Here is a 15229-nt window from a genome sequence, read left to right as displayed (position 1 = left end):
GAGGAAGAGGAGCTAAATCACAGATCTTGCTGCCTGTTCATCCAGTAAGCCTTTACAATAGCTGTTATCTGGTCCCAGCTGTTGTGCTAAATTTAGGATTTTGGATTATCTTTAACTGCTCTTTCTGTCTCCCATTACCAAGGTTAATTGAGAAGTGATGTTAGAACAAGTAAAGCTTCAGTTCATAAAAGAAACTACATACTACAGTATTCTGTAATATCAAAGTCAAATCCACTGTGAGTTAACATTTGTAGCTATTACATAAAGGAACTGTTGCCATTTGTCAGAAGTTTCATCTTCATGATGCCGGAACATTTCCCATGAAGATGAATGTTACCTTCCTGAATGTTCTGTCCTGTTTTGATTAGTTACAATCTTAGAGTTAAGGTTTTTACTTGCAGTTGCATATGTAATTTTACTGTGCATATGAAAACATCCAGAAAATATTGTTTTTTTCATAATAAAAATTTCATGTATTTAATAGATCTGAGGCAAAAAAAATGCAATCCCAATCTTCTAATTTACAAAAACTTTTCTGATGTAGAAGTAAACATACTTCCTGTAAAACTTTGGAAACCTCAGAAGAGTACAAAGACTAAAGTAAATCACCTTTAAACCTAACCTAGTACTTTCCTGTTGTGATTCTTGTATGCAAAATTATTTCTTAAAAATAAAAAAGGCTTTTTCTAAATGAAACCAAAGAGGATTGCAAATTTTGTACTTCTCTTTGTCTCTGTTTTGAGCTCACAACCCCATGTGTACTTTGTCTATAAACTGAGTAAGCGAATAGCTTCAGCCCTTGTTAGGATTGCTTGTTTTAATTACAGCAGATCCTTGTCATCTGTTTGTGTTGAAATGATGATACAACATCGCAACACGAAATGTCATCATGTCACACTGTTATAGCACAACAACAAAATTACAGCTCCCTAACAATAACACGGTGTCAAAAGTGTCCTCCTGCCATGAGTCAGTGTTTTAGAGGTTATAAAAGTTATTTTTAGCACAGTGAAGGCCTCTAGAGCTTGGGTTCCGAATCCTACTAAAATCCCTAGTGATTTGAAAATCTGGTTGGGGAGGGTTCTTGCTCTTAAACTCCCCAATCCCCGCAGCGTATGGCTGCCCACTCTCGTGTCTCGGCCACATTAATTAGACCCGACTTCCACCGTGCACTGCAAGCCCTCGGGGCTGGGTCACAACTCTGCGCCAGCATCCAGTGTGGAGGAGGAGGAGGAGACTATAATTACCCTCCACGTCTGGGGCAGGCCCTCGGATGACATCTCCCCAGTTACCCTGTGCTCTAATAGCGCAGCTCCGGTTCTTGGTCCCAGAAGCGCCGCAGCCGGCTCGGAGCGCAGGTAGGAGGCGAGCGCGGCCAAAGCGCCGGGCGCCTCTCCGGCCTCCCGGGCTCCGCCGGCCCTTCGCAGCCCGCAGCACCTGCCAGGGAACCCAGGACCCCAGGCTAGCGCCCCGGGGCGCGGGGAGCGTTGCCATAACAACCGGGCGCCCGCCGCGGAGGCCGCCGGGGAGGAAGTGACGAGCGGTGGGTTGGCTGTTGTTGGGACACGTGACCCGGGCAGTGTTTTGACAGGGCAAACTGCAGAGAAAGAACTGGGCGAGCGAGGGGGACCGGGAGCTGGGGCGCCAGAGCTAGAGGCGGCGGGCGGGCGAAGAGCTGGCAGAGGCGCGGGGCGAGCGGGCCGGCCGGGGCGACGGGCAGGCGAAGCCCGGGGGCAGCGGGGCTCGGGTGCGAGTCGGGCAGGCAGGGCGAGGGGCTGAGCGCTGGGAGCGGAGCGAGGCGGCGGCCGAGGCGGGGGTGGATGGCCACAGGGGCGCCGGGGAGCCGCGTCGGGCTTGTTGTCTCGGGCCCCCATGGTCCTCTAACGCAGCCCCGGGGGCCGCTGCGCGCCACATTCCGCTCTCGCCGGCCCCGCGCCTCTCGGAGCCTCACGTCTGAGGTGGGAGTGTGATGTGAGCCGCTGGGCGAGCGGCGGAGAGAAGTGCCAAGAGGAGGAGGGATTGGGACGGGAGAGGAGAGCGAGTTAGTCAGCAGAGGTCGGCCGAGGGAGCCATGAAAACAACTCTCCGGCGGGGAAAAGGGCTGGCGCGGCGCTCCGGACGGCGTGGCTGAAGGAAATCGGGGCCGCGGCGGGACGGGAGGGGCCCGCACGGGCAGGCTGCGCCGAGCAGGGGCGAGCGCCCGGCCGTAAACACCTTCCCGGGACGACCTCAGTCTCGGCCTCGCAGGGCCGGGGGGTGGCAGGGGCGACCCGGGACAGCCCAGTAGAGTTCGTTTGGGACTGGGGGCTGGGCACGAGGAGATGACTCGCGTTTCTTTCTGACCCTCTCATTGTGTCAACTTGGCCGCGGTTGAGGCAGGAAGACTAGCCAGAGGGTAATTACACAGGTGAGGCCCGGCGGGGCGGGCGGAGCTGTAGGCGAGGCGCTTGGGGTCTTGAAGAGTTTCCTGCGCCCAAGTCACCAGGTCGGAGCATTTCTATACCAGCCACTGCGGAGGTGCCACTGTTCCCAGCGGTATTTTTCTTACAAAGGGGTTAGTTAGCTTATGTTGCTTGAATCCTTTTTTTTTTTCCCTGCCTGTACCTTCAGGTTATAAATAGATCTTCCTTTTGGTTCCGAAACGCAGTGTCAAAGAAGGACACGTTGGCCTGGAGAGCACAGGGGCGGGGAAGAGGGGTGCTTGGTCCGGAGGAGATGGGGGAGGGCGGTGCAGAGTTTTGCTTTTTTCAGACCTGCGGATGGTGCTGTCACCGCACTTAGTGCCAGGAAGAGGCCTGTTAGCAGTTTTCTTGCAAGATCGAGTGTTGAGGGCAAGACCAGATTAATTTTATTTTGATCTCTTTTAGCATTTTGAAAACGGAGCAGTAGCCACAGAATCGGCGGCGAGCCTGTTGAAAGAACCCACACGTGTATTTCACAGCACCTTGGGTGGAAATTGGCGTGAAAATGAAGCCAGACAGAGGTAAATAATTGATTTAAGTAGGATTTTTTTTTTCTGTGCCCCATTTTAGAAACGTTAACCTAATTCTGCGGCAGGATCAACTCTTTGTGAACTACATATTATTATTTGTTTCTGTTACAGATACCAGCTGGTAAGGTAGAGAAGGGCTCATGGAAGAGTTAGGAACTAGATGGGAGAATACATTCTTCAAAAGTGTCTTCAAAGTATTAGTTTCAAGAGATATTAAAAATGAAATTGCCAAGAACAGCACTTGTATCTGTTGCCACAATACTTGGTATCATTTTAGAGTTACATTACTCATTTTTAGGTTCAATCCAACTTCAATTTTAAAGAAGTTTAAAAGTTTTTTCAACTTGAGAATTTGAACTTGATAAACTGAGAAAATTTAAGATTGTTTGAGTTCGCAAATATTATTTGTCATTGCTGATTTTTGTGCTTTAGGCAAACTCTAAAAGTTTGCAGAGTACTCCAGGGCTTTGTCCAGTATATCAATATATACACAGGGCTACTGAAATCCCTATAATAAGTACTGTAAATGTGCCATTTCCTTTCTAAACCTGTATTTTCAGGATTTATGGGAATAATGCATACACTGTGTTTCTCAAGGACTTCAAAGGAATTGAAAACTCATCTCATTTATCAATCTACTTTTCTTTTTTTTTGTTTGTTTTTTTTCGGTATGCGGGCCTCTCACTGTTGTGGCCTCTCCCGTTGCGGAGCACAGGCTCCGGACACGCAGGCTTAGTGGCCATGGCTCCGCAGCATGTGGGATCTTCCCGGACCGGGGAACGAACTCGTGTCCCCTGCATCGGCAGGCAGACTCTCAACCACTGCGCCACCAGGGAAGCCCTATCAATCTACTTTTGATTGGCCATTGCAAGGACCAACTTTAGAAGATTTTAATATAGTGGTAGTTAGGAGTTTGTCATATGGGAATTTGAGTCCAAGGAACATTGTAGGAAGAGGATTAATGTATTTGGTAGGGAGTTGGACTAGATGACAGAGTTCCTTCCAAATCTGAGACTTTCGGATTGGAAATGTTAATTTATCTTTATGAATTAGATGCTCATTTAAAAAAAGATATGGGTCGACCCCGCAATCCCACTACTGGGCATATACCCTGAGAAAACCATAATTCAAAAAGAGTCATGTACCAAAATGTTCATTGCAGCTCTATTTACAATAGCCAGGACATGGAAGCAACCTAACTGTCCATCAACAGATGAATGGATAAAGAAGATGTGGCACATATATACAATGGAATATTACTCAGCCATAAAAAATGAAACTGAGTTATTTGTAGTGAGGTGGCAAATGTAAATTAGGTAGCTAGTGGGAAGCTGCCGCATAGCACAGGGAGATCACCTCTGTGCTTTGTGACCATGAGAGGGGTGGGATAGGGAGGGTGGGAGGGAGGGAGACGCAAGAGGGAAGGGATATGGGAACATATGTATATGTATAACTGATTCACTTTGTTGTAAAGGAGAAACTAACACACTATTGTAAAACAGTTATACTCCAATAAAGATGTTAAAAAAAAAAAAAAAAAAAGATATGGGAAATTCCCTGGCGGTCCAGTGGTTAGGACTCCGTGCTTCCACTGCAGGGGGCACAGGTTTGATCCTTGGTGGGGGAACTAAGATCCCACAGGCCTCGACATGGCAGTCAATATATCAATCAATAAATGATAATTTTAAAATATAAAATAAAAAAAATTTTAAGATATGTATTAAACTGGTTACTTTTTTATATATATTTTTTCAAACTGGATTAGAAAGTCAAATTTTCTTTTCTATTAAAATACATCTTTGGTAATATTGTCTTAAAATGCACTAGAAAGAAGTGGAGAATGCCATACTTAATTTAGTGGATTAGTTTTAAGTGTTTGATTGTTTCTTAAAATCAGCTTTGTATGAATTAAGTATTAGCAAGAATATTGTTACTAAGCAGGTTGCTTGTGTAGAATGCCAAGTTTAGACTTTTAGATTTCATCTGTGACTTTGGAAAGATGGCACCAAGGTCGGTAATTGCATCTCAAAATAAACAAGCAAAGAAAATCAGAGTTGCTATTTGTTTTTTGTTTTTGTTTTGGTGGTTGTTGTAAAAGTTGCTTTAAGGTCCTACGAAGGTTTGTTGGTTTGTTTATTTTTTAAATTTTGGCTGTACCGGGTCTTTGTTGCGGCATGCAGGATCTTTTAGTTGCCGCATGCACGGGATTTAGTTTCCTGACCAGGGATGGAACCTGGACCCCCTGCATTGGGAGGGCAGAGACTTACCCACTGGACAGCCAGGGAAGTCCCCTAAGCAGTTAAAAAACATAGTATTTGCACACAATCTCTATTTTAGCCAAAACTAGTACTAAACACAATAAAATGTTATATATTAATGTAGATTACTAGGAAAAGTAAATAAATTTATGCATCAAGACTCCTAAAAAAGTGACTTTTTTCTCGTTAAAATTGTAGCTATCTTTAGCATTATGGTGTAAAAATGAGGTGATTGAAAGTTTAGTATTGTGACTATATTTTATAATATGAGTCTTTAGGCCCATGGCTTTCTTTTGACCAGGACCTAGAGTAAAGTAGTATCTTTTACTTTGCAAAGTAGTATAGAAATACTGAAATAAACTTTTCACAAAACATACTTACTCTTACTATGTGCAGTGTGGTCTTGTACTTTCTGTTCTGTTTCTATTGTTAAAAATTGCTTGCATAACCCTTTGAATTGATTTCTTGACCTGTGGTTGGAAAGGCACAATTATGGGAGAGCTTGACAAAAGTAATACTTCATTTTTTCTACATTGGTATCTAAGAAAGTATTTTATATGAGTTAATTTTCTGGATAACTGAAACTTTACTCTTTAAATGCCAAAAATATTTTCAGTTGTAATCATGATATGTGGACAGAGATGATTTTTTTTTTCCTATAGCTTAAACCACTTCAGCCTATTTTTTTAAGATCTGATTTTTGAATTCCCATGCTGTCAACAGTCTTTGTTGTCAATATGCTTATTCTTGTCTCCTTTTAATTTTACTGCTTTTAGTCTCTGGGATAAAGAACTAGATAATCATGCTTAGCACTGAGTTCTCTAAAAAATGAGAATAAATAGGAAAACCTTCAGATATTCATTCAGAAGCTAAGAAAGTATTCAAATTCTAGTGTAGAAACTCTTGCTAGATATTTGCTTAGTGGTATACAGCTGTGCTTCAGAAAGTTTCTAAGTACAAAAGGACCCCTCTTATCCTACATGGTTGCATGTGGTGGTTGGCTAATCTAAAAAGTTAGTTTAAATGAGGAATCAAAAAATGACAGCCTTAATTATTTCACTTGTCTTTTGGTGTAGGCTCAAGGCTCTTTTTTGGGGGTGAAATGGGGTCTGTTTTTCAGAGTTAGATATGATCTTTCCTATGTAAACCACACTAAAAATGTACACCTAAGATTTCTACTTTTGATTTCTTTAAAGTGGAATAAGACTTTGCAAAAAAATCCAAGGGTGGAATATTTTACATTTAAAAAGTGTTAAATTCTTTTTTAATGTTTCACACAATTTTATAGGTGTCTGTGTACACCAGGAATTACAAGGATATTTGTGTAGTCAACAGAAATTTGTTTTGGGAGGAGAGGGAATATATATTCATCAAAATTATGTTCATCAAAATATGTGCTTTCCAAAGCATTCAATGTAGTTTTCACAGAAATAACCTTTTTTTGCATTCATTTCATTGATTTATATAGTTTTATATAGTTAGCATAAGCAGGTTTGGGAATAAACACCAGATACTGCTTAAGCATACAACTCAACTAGTAGGAGTAGAAGTGTGCAGGCAACTGGAAAGTAACTTATTAGCTGCTCATGTCTGTCAGTTTGCTTCTATGGAAGATATGGAAAGCATTGGACAATCTTGCTAGTTGATTAAGTGAAAATTAAAAGACCTTCTACTGTACTTCCAGATAATTAAGATGTTACTGTACAATGGCTACGTTTCACAGTAGTCAATAGAATTTTACTATAGTCTGAGGTAAATCTTTTTTTTCCTCTTTTTTCTTTTTTTAAATTTTTAAGCAGCTATATAACATTACGTGTGCAATGCTGCCAAAGATGAGTCTTTGATGTTATCATTAGCACAGGTTTTGGAATCAGACCTGTATTTGTATCCTTGTTCCATTACTTGCTAGATGTGTAATCTTCATTAATTTCCTTTATCGCTGAGAGTCTCAGGTTCTTTGTCTGTAAAATGGGGATAATTCCAACTTCTCATAGTTGTTAGAATGAAATACGACACTGGTTGGCACATAGTAGGTTTTAAATAAATGATAATTACCATGTTAAACAAGATATTACAGATGGTTATATGTTGGTCCGTTATAAAATATGTTCAACAGAGGTAAAGAAATAGTCAGATGTGCAATAACCTAATAGTATCTTGTTTCGTTTTGCATTCATAGCCTGTAACCTGCTAAGGCTCAAGCAGATTTAGTAGGCTTTTAATGTATCGTTATCTGAGAAGATACAAAAGCTATGAAAGGATGCTTGATGTATGTGTAATTTATTTCTGTGTCATTTGTTATTACAATTACATCTTAACCTCTATATGTAGGGGGTGGCATGGGTGGACCAAGCTTCCTGGAAATATATATATATATTTTTAAAATATTTATTTATTTATTTATTTATTTATGGCTGTGTTGGGTCTTCGTTTCAGTGCGAGGGCTTTCTCTAGTTGCGGCAAGTGGGGGCCACTCTTCATCGCGGTGCGCGGGCCTCTCACTATCGCAGCCTCTCTTGTTGCAGAGCACAGGCTCCAGATGCGCAGGCTCAGTAATTGTGGCTCAAGCTCCAGATGCGCAGGCTCAGTAATTGTGGCTCAAGCTCCAGATGCGCAGGCTCAGTAATTGTGGCTCAAGCTCCAGATGCGCAGGCTCAGTAATTGTGGCTCAAGCTCCAGATGCGCAGGCTCAGTAATTGTGGCTCAAGCTCCAGATGCGCAGGCTCAGTAATTGTGGCTCAAGCTCCAGATGCGCAGGCTCAGTAATTGTGGCTCAAGCTCCAGATGCGCAGGCTCAGTAATTGTGGCTCACGGGCCCAGTTGCTCCGCGGCATGTGGGATCCTCCCAGACCAGGGCTCGAACCCGTGTCCCTGCATTGGCAGGCAGCTTCTCAACCACTGCGCCCCCAGGGAAGCCCACTGGAAATACATTTTTAAATGGTGTTAAATTCTGTCTAGAGCTGGGCAGCTGGAGATGTTAAACGTTACTTCACCTTGTACTCAAGGATGTAAAGTTTGGATCTGATCCTAGTTAGATGTTGAATGCCCAGTGTTTCAAGAGATGTCTAAAGTATGGTCTTTGCATAGAAGCAATTAAAGCATTTTATGTTTTTAACATTTAATATTTATGTTATAAATGTATGGTATTTCTAATTTTGTATGTTTTTGAATGCATATTTTTTCTATAAAAATATATTTCAGAATAATAGAATATAAACTTATGTTTTGATTTCAAAAGTCCCAAGGTTTCAGAAGTCCTAAGTTCATGGTATTGTTCAACATTTTAAGTAGAATCAAAATCTTTTTAATTTAAAAGATAAATGTCAATTTTGCTATGCTTTATGCTTTGGTTAGAAACAGTTTCTTCACCAGACATTTCTAAGAATGTTGTCTGAGCTTATCAACTGTTATGAAAGGTTAAGGCCTATAGCATCTAGGAAATCATCAAGGCATTAATAATTTAAACATACTTTATTTCAATTCATATTTGAACACATATTGTGAGTCATTTATAATTCTTAAGTAAAAACTATTAGTGCAAAACCTGTTCCACAAATAAAATACCAATCAATTTGATTTTTTGAGGTTAAAACTGAGAGGAATGCTTAGTTTTTTCCCTCTGCTGTAGATTGAATACTTGTGTGCCCCCCAAAATCCATGTGTTGAAATCCTAAGCCCTAAGATAATAGTAGTAGGAGGTAGGGGCCTTTGGTAGGTGATGAGGTCATGAGGGTGAAGACCTCATGAACGGCATTAGTGCCTTTATGAAAGAGACCCAAGAAAGTGCCCTTACCCCTTCCACCATCTGAGGTTATAGTGAAAAGACAGCTGCCTGATGGGAAAGCTGGTCCTCACCAGACACCCAAATCTGTTAGTGTCTTGATCTTGGACTTTCCAGCCTTCATAACTGTGAGAAATAAATTTCTGTTGTTTATAAGCCACCTAGTTTATGGTATTTTGTTATAGCAGGCTGAATAGACTAAGAAACCCCCTTTTTGATTATATTACAAATTTAGGCTTTAGCTTTAGTATTGTGATGGCTTATGAACTTGCCTAGAGTATAATGCAAACCATTTTAATCTCAAACAGTTCTTCCTGGGCAACTGAAATAGGAGGAAAGAAGTGGTAAGGACTAGAAAAAAATAGCATGGGAGTTAGATGTGTTGCTTACTTGCTAAGAATAGTTCATTTTTAGCCAATCTAAGTCAGACAATACAAATGACAGATGTTAGAGGAAAAGAAGTGTTGACTAGATTAAATAGATCAGGCTTTTGCTAAATTCCCTGGGTGGAGGTGGTGTGGTACTATTATTAATAACAGCTAACTCTTCTACATACTATGTGCCAGGCACTATTCCAAGTAGTTTATATATGTAACTCATTTAAACATCACAATTGTTCAAGGAATTAGATGCTATTGTCATCTCCATTTTATAGATAAATGAAATTGAGTCAGAGAGAGAGGTTTGGTAACTTACCCAAGGTTATGTAGCTAATAAGAGGGCTAGCCCAGATTTGAAATAAGCTTGGGTACATTCTCTTAACCCTCTGACTCGTAGGAGTATGTTATATTAAAATATTATAAGATATTGGGACCAAATTTGTTTTAAAATAGGCCTGAGGAAAATGAAAAACAGATTTGCTAATTATTGTGATCTTGGAAAACTGTATATCTTATTTGTGCCTCACCTCCTTCATCTTTACAATGGAGGAAGTAATAGTTCCTTGCCTTAGGGTTACTTTGAGTAAATAATTTAGTGCATGTAATGTGCTTAGAACTATGGCTGGGATATAGTAGACATTCAAATGTGAACTGCTCTTGCTACAATTGGACATATTCTAATTAAGAAGTCAATCATTTAGGGAAAGCTGGGGAGGACAAAAGAAAGGGGCTAATTAAGCTGTATATGTTTTGTATACTCCCTGTGATCTCAAGTCCAAAAATGACTACTGTTGATCTTTCATCCATTTACATTGATGGGTCTTGACACATCAGTAGCTGTCAAATAATTGCTGGCTTGATACAACTTGTGAGATTCAATACTAAAGGGATTGACATAGAGGTTCCCTATGTTTTTGCCTGTCATTCAGTAAGAAGGAAGTGATTCAGTGGGTGGAACACTGTCATTTCTTTGAAGGATGAGAAAAAAGATAATTGGAAGGCAGAATTGAGAGGCTAATGTGTACATAGGGAGAGTGACTCAAAAGCTGATTTCCTTTTCAAAAAGTGAAGAAACCCATGGGGCCTAAGCATTCTATATTGTGAACAAGTATAGAAAAAAATTAGTTCTTAAATGAAGAATATTTATATTCATTTATTCTTTTGTCCTTCTCAACGTTGCACCTAATTATGGTAGTATTTTTCCCCTATTTAAGGCTGAAGTTTTTAAAAACTGAGGGAATGTTAAACTTAGAAATTCTAACTTAATACTGACTTTTTTTTTAATGAAAAAGCAAAATTGTAGTGCCAGGAAACATTATTTCTTTCTTAGTAGGTAAACCAAAGTCAATTTGTCAATAGTTAATTCTGTCTTTGCTCAAATGGGTGAAAAATCTGACGTTGATTATGTCAGACTTCCTTTTTAAACTGGAACCGGATGGACTGGCTAAAAATGTCAGTAGCTAGTCAAAATATTAGACATTAATCCTTGTGTAATGCCAAAGACAGACCTGGCAATAACCTGAGTTGAGATTTCTCATATATTCCTTTTCATATAAAAGAAACTCATCCAGTAAAATTATAATAAGGCTTTTTGCATCTCTTCGCCTTGTTCAGCATGCCCAGTTCCATTGGCCACCTTTTAGGTTTTCGATGACTATTCACAGCCTTGTGTGCACTATTTCTTCTGCCTGAATAGCCTTTCTCCCTAGTTATCACGTGGGTAGCTCTTTGTCATTCTTCTGACCTTGGTTTAAATATCACTTTTCAGAGAGATGTTCTCTGACTACTCTATCTAAAGTGCCCAGTTAATGCTAGCTGTTATTATTATTTATTAAATTAGTGTCCTATGTTGTTCTGTGTCTCCGCAGTCTGTTTCCTTCGTAGCATTTACCACAGTTTTTTTTTTTTTTTAATCTTTGGCTGCGTTGGGTTTTCGTTGCTGCGTGCAGCCTTTCTCTAGTTGTGGCGAGCAGGGGATACTCTTCGTTGTGGTGTGCGGGCTTCTCATTGCGGTGGCTTCTCTTGTTGCGGAGCGCGGGCTCTAGGCACGCGGGCTTCAGTAGTTGTGGCTTGCAGGCTCTAGAGCGCAGGCTCAGTAGTTGTGGCGGACGGGCTTAGTTGCTCCGTGGCATGTGGGATCTTCCCAGACCAGGGCTCGAACCCGTGTCCCCTGCATTGGCAGGTGGATTCTTAACCACTGCGCCACCAGGGAAGTCCCGCATTTACATTTTGTGATTTTTTTCTTTGCTTATTGTCTGTCTCCACAACTTGATTTTAAGTTCCATGAGGACGAGAACCTTATCTCTTGTTCACAACTATATTTCCACCACCTAGCAGATAGCCTTATATATGGTAGGTGCATAGGAGGTGCTTAATATATATTTGCTGAAAGAATGAATCACTAGTATATCCCAATATTTGTGGAGCAAATAGGAGTAGAAGCAGGTGGTTAGCAATCATTGATTGTTTTAGTGTCACCACCTGAAATTCTCTCACTTTAGGAATTTGTTTGCATTATTGACTGTTAGTCTATTATCACAACTTTATACCTAATTAAAAAAAATAGATTTAAGATATATTTGCCCATAACTTACCTTAAAAGAAGGTTATATTTAACCAACAAGGACCTACTGTATAGCACAGGGAACTGTGCTGAATATTATGTAACAACATAAATGGGAAAAAAATTTGAGAAAGAATAGATACATGTATATATATAACTGAATCACTTTGCTGTACACCTGAAACTATCACAACATTGTTAATAAATTATAATGTAAAATAAAAAGTTAAAAAAAGGTTATATTTTAAAATTGATTAAATTGAAATAAAATGCTGTAAAATAAGAAGTAGGCAAAAGCTGTTTGGTATAGGTGGTCCCCAGTTTACATCAACTTAACAAATGATCCACACACAGACATCTTCTGGTAGCTCTCTGCTTTCCAACCACCAAGCTAAATTTGTTCCTGTTACTATTTCTTTGAAAGAAAGAGAGATTAAATTTGTTGGATAACTTCAGATTTATGAGTGTAAGTAGGATAAAGACTCAAAGGATTTAGAGTTTAGATTTGGGGCTCATTCTGTCACTTATAGGTTCTGTGACTTGGGTCAACTTCCAAGCCTGTTTTCTCATCTGTAAATTGTACTGGGCTCAAAGTGTTGCTTCCGAGTTTCAGGTAAGATAATGTGTCAAAGAACTTTATAAGGTGTGAAATGCTATATATGTTGACTGGTTTGCCCTATGGACAGGATCATCTGTACAGATGAGCAAAGGGCCAGGTGCTCCCAAGTGTGTCTTAGGTGGGTTCATTCTGTCTAAAATTATCCATTCACACAGTGCCTGGTTTTTACTGTTTTTAAAGTTTCCCCTTGTTGTTCTGATTGAAATTACACCAACAAGAGATCCATTTAGATTAATAAATGTATATTTAATTATAAATTTTTCAGGATTATTGAAATAATGGGCATATTTTGTTATAAAATTAGCTCAAATTTCAGCATGCTAAAAAGAAAGAGTTTTAAGACCCTAAGGCTTTAGGGTCAAACTTAGAAATTCTAACTTCAGCACTTATCAGCCAAATGACCTTGAGCAAATTACATAACCTGTCAGAACTTCAGTTCTTTTTGTTCTAATAACATCAACCTTAAGGATTGTGGGAAAGACGAACTGAGAACCTATGGTTCAGCACCTAGCTTGTGCCTGGCACAGAATAGAGATTGGTGAGTGTTTTATTTCCAAGGATACACAACTTGGATCAGCTGCACTGAGGAAATGAATGTTTCAGTACTCTGTTGTGAAAGTTAATCATAAAAGGCATAAGAGATCAATAGGCCCTTATTGTTTGTCACTCTGAACCTTGTATTCTGGAATATACAACTAGAGGATCTCGAAACAAGTACTGAACTACACATCTGTAACGTGCATGCAAGGGGAGAGGGAAAGTAGGTAATTGGAGCACACCAACTATTTCTGGGTGATCATACACCATTAAGAGCATTTAGAGCAGCGTTAAGGCAAAGAGATTCGGGTGGGGGTGGACACTAGAAGGAGGTTGATGGAAATTATTTAGAATGGTCAGATGGTGCCCCAAATTGCTTTTTTCTTTATTTTAGAGTATAAGCTAGGATTGATTTCAGTGCTTGGAGCATGGCCCTTCTGCTTCTGTGACCCAGAATTTACACTTGTTCCATGATGCTGTAAGAAATGGGCTAATATTATAGGTTAAGAAACCTTTAGTAAGCTAGCCTGGGAATCTAGTCATAACTATTTGTAATTGTTATTTATTTATTATTTATAAAAAATATTTATTCAAAGTATGACTATTATTTGGACTTTAAAACATCCTTTTTGAGAGCACAACTAGTTTATAGTTAGGAATTAACATTTTAAATTAATATGAAGTTCCCATTTTTTATTTTCCCATTTATTAAACTTATATATTCTGAATGGAATTAAAATTTGATAACAATAGCTGAAATCGGGCCATTTATATTGATAAAACTTTACTCTGACATCTAGAGAATTCTTTTACATTTTTTAACCAAATCAGCCATTTTCTTTTGTGAAGACATATCATGGTTTGTTGCATTATCCAGTGGGTCACTTCTACTTAAATTCATAATAGTAGGAGAATGTATAACTTTAGCATTCAATATTGGCAAATTGCTTTTTTAAAAAACGTTTTGATCTTTTTTTTTTTTTTTTTTGGCTGCGCTGTGCAGCTTGCGGGATCTTAGCTTCCTGACCAGGAATTGAACCTGAGCCCTCGGCAGTGAAAATGTGGAATCCTAACCACTGGACCACTAGGGAATTCAAAGGTTTTGATCTTAAAAATAACTTTAAGTTAAAGCTCTATATCATATTTGGTATACTTCCCAAAATTTTTTTGACATACAAAAAAATTTTTGATATACAAACAAATTTTTTGGTATACAAAAGAGTTGGCCATAGGATTTCTTTAAACTTCCGTACATTGCTTGCTCTATTTCAAACCCACAAGAAAAGTTGGAATCATACAGTTAACATCCAAATACTTTTCATGGATTGTGAACATCTTACCACTTTTGTTTTATCTCTCTTGAGTGGGAGGTCAGTATATAGGTAAGTGGTTAGACAGACAGACATAGGGGCTTTTTTGTTTTGTTTTGTTTTTTGTTTCTATAAATTGAGAGTAAGTGGCAGACGTCATGATACTTCAACCCTGTGTACTTTAGTATGGAACTGGCTGCTAACAGCATGTGAAAGCTGATTGTGTACATTTCTTCCCAGCTCTGCGTCAAGTTGGTTGCTTGAAATCAGCAATGGTACCAGCATTTACACCATGGAAATTGGCAGTGCTACAAACCAGGGCTTTTTTTTTTTTTCCTTTGCAGAGCCAGTTGTTAAACATTTACCATCATACCACTGTGTGTCTCCTAAAAATAAAAACGTTCTCCTACATACCTGCAATACAGTTATCCCACCCAAGAAATCTATTAGCACAATGCTAATATCTAATATACTGTTTATATTCATATTTCTCTAGCTGTCCTGGTATTGTCTATAGTCATACTGCCTTTTAAGGAAGTAAGTTGCTTTCTGTTACAGAAGAGTTAGGCCCTGATGTTTGAACAACATTTAGAAAGCTTTTGGAGTACACCATAAGAATATGTAAAGGTACAAGTAAATAAAATGACTGGCTTCTGGAAAAAAAAATTAGGTCATGTAAATAGGACAGTTAATTAGGATTTTAGCAGATTTTTCCTTATTTTATTTAGCTTTAAAAAAAAATTACCTGGACTAAGTACATCTAAGAGGAAAATGAGTATTGGTGAAATT

The 15229-nt window shown here is 39.4% G+C and overlaps 1 protein-coding gene across 3 annotated transcripts in view; it reads left to right on the top strand.

Annotated features, from left to right (window-relative positions):
* The first annotated feature begins 1808 nt into the window (after positions 1-1808).
* Positions 1809-15229, top strand: part of ATOSA (atos homolog A) — an 87207-nt gene continuing 73786 nt past the window's right edge. The window contains exons 1-2 of one of the 3 annotated variants that reach the window (XM_055087951.1): positions 1809-2554; positions 2868-2983. In XM_055087951.1, the coding sequence (XP_054943926.1) occupies positions 2968-2983 (16 nt within the window). In that variant the 5' untranslated portion in view covers positions 1809-2554; positions 2868-2967. The remainder of the gene's footprint in view (positions 2555-2867; positions 2984-15229) is intronic. The other 2 variants (XM_055087950.1, XM_007117826.4) reach the window with 2 other exon arrangements.

The sequence above is a fragment of the Physeter macrocephalus genome, chromosome 11 (assembly GCF_002837175.3).
Source record: "Physeter macrocephalus isolate SW-GA chromosome 11, ASM283717v5, whole genome shotgun sequence".
NCBI lineage: Eukaryota > Metazoa > Chordata > Mammalia > Artiodactyla > Physeteridae > Physeter > Physeter macrocephalus.
Note: the sequence above shows the minus strand (reverse complement) of the source record. Positions and strands in the feature narration are given on the sequence as shown.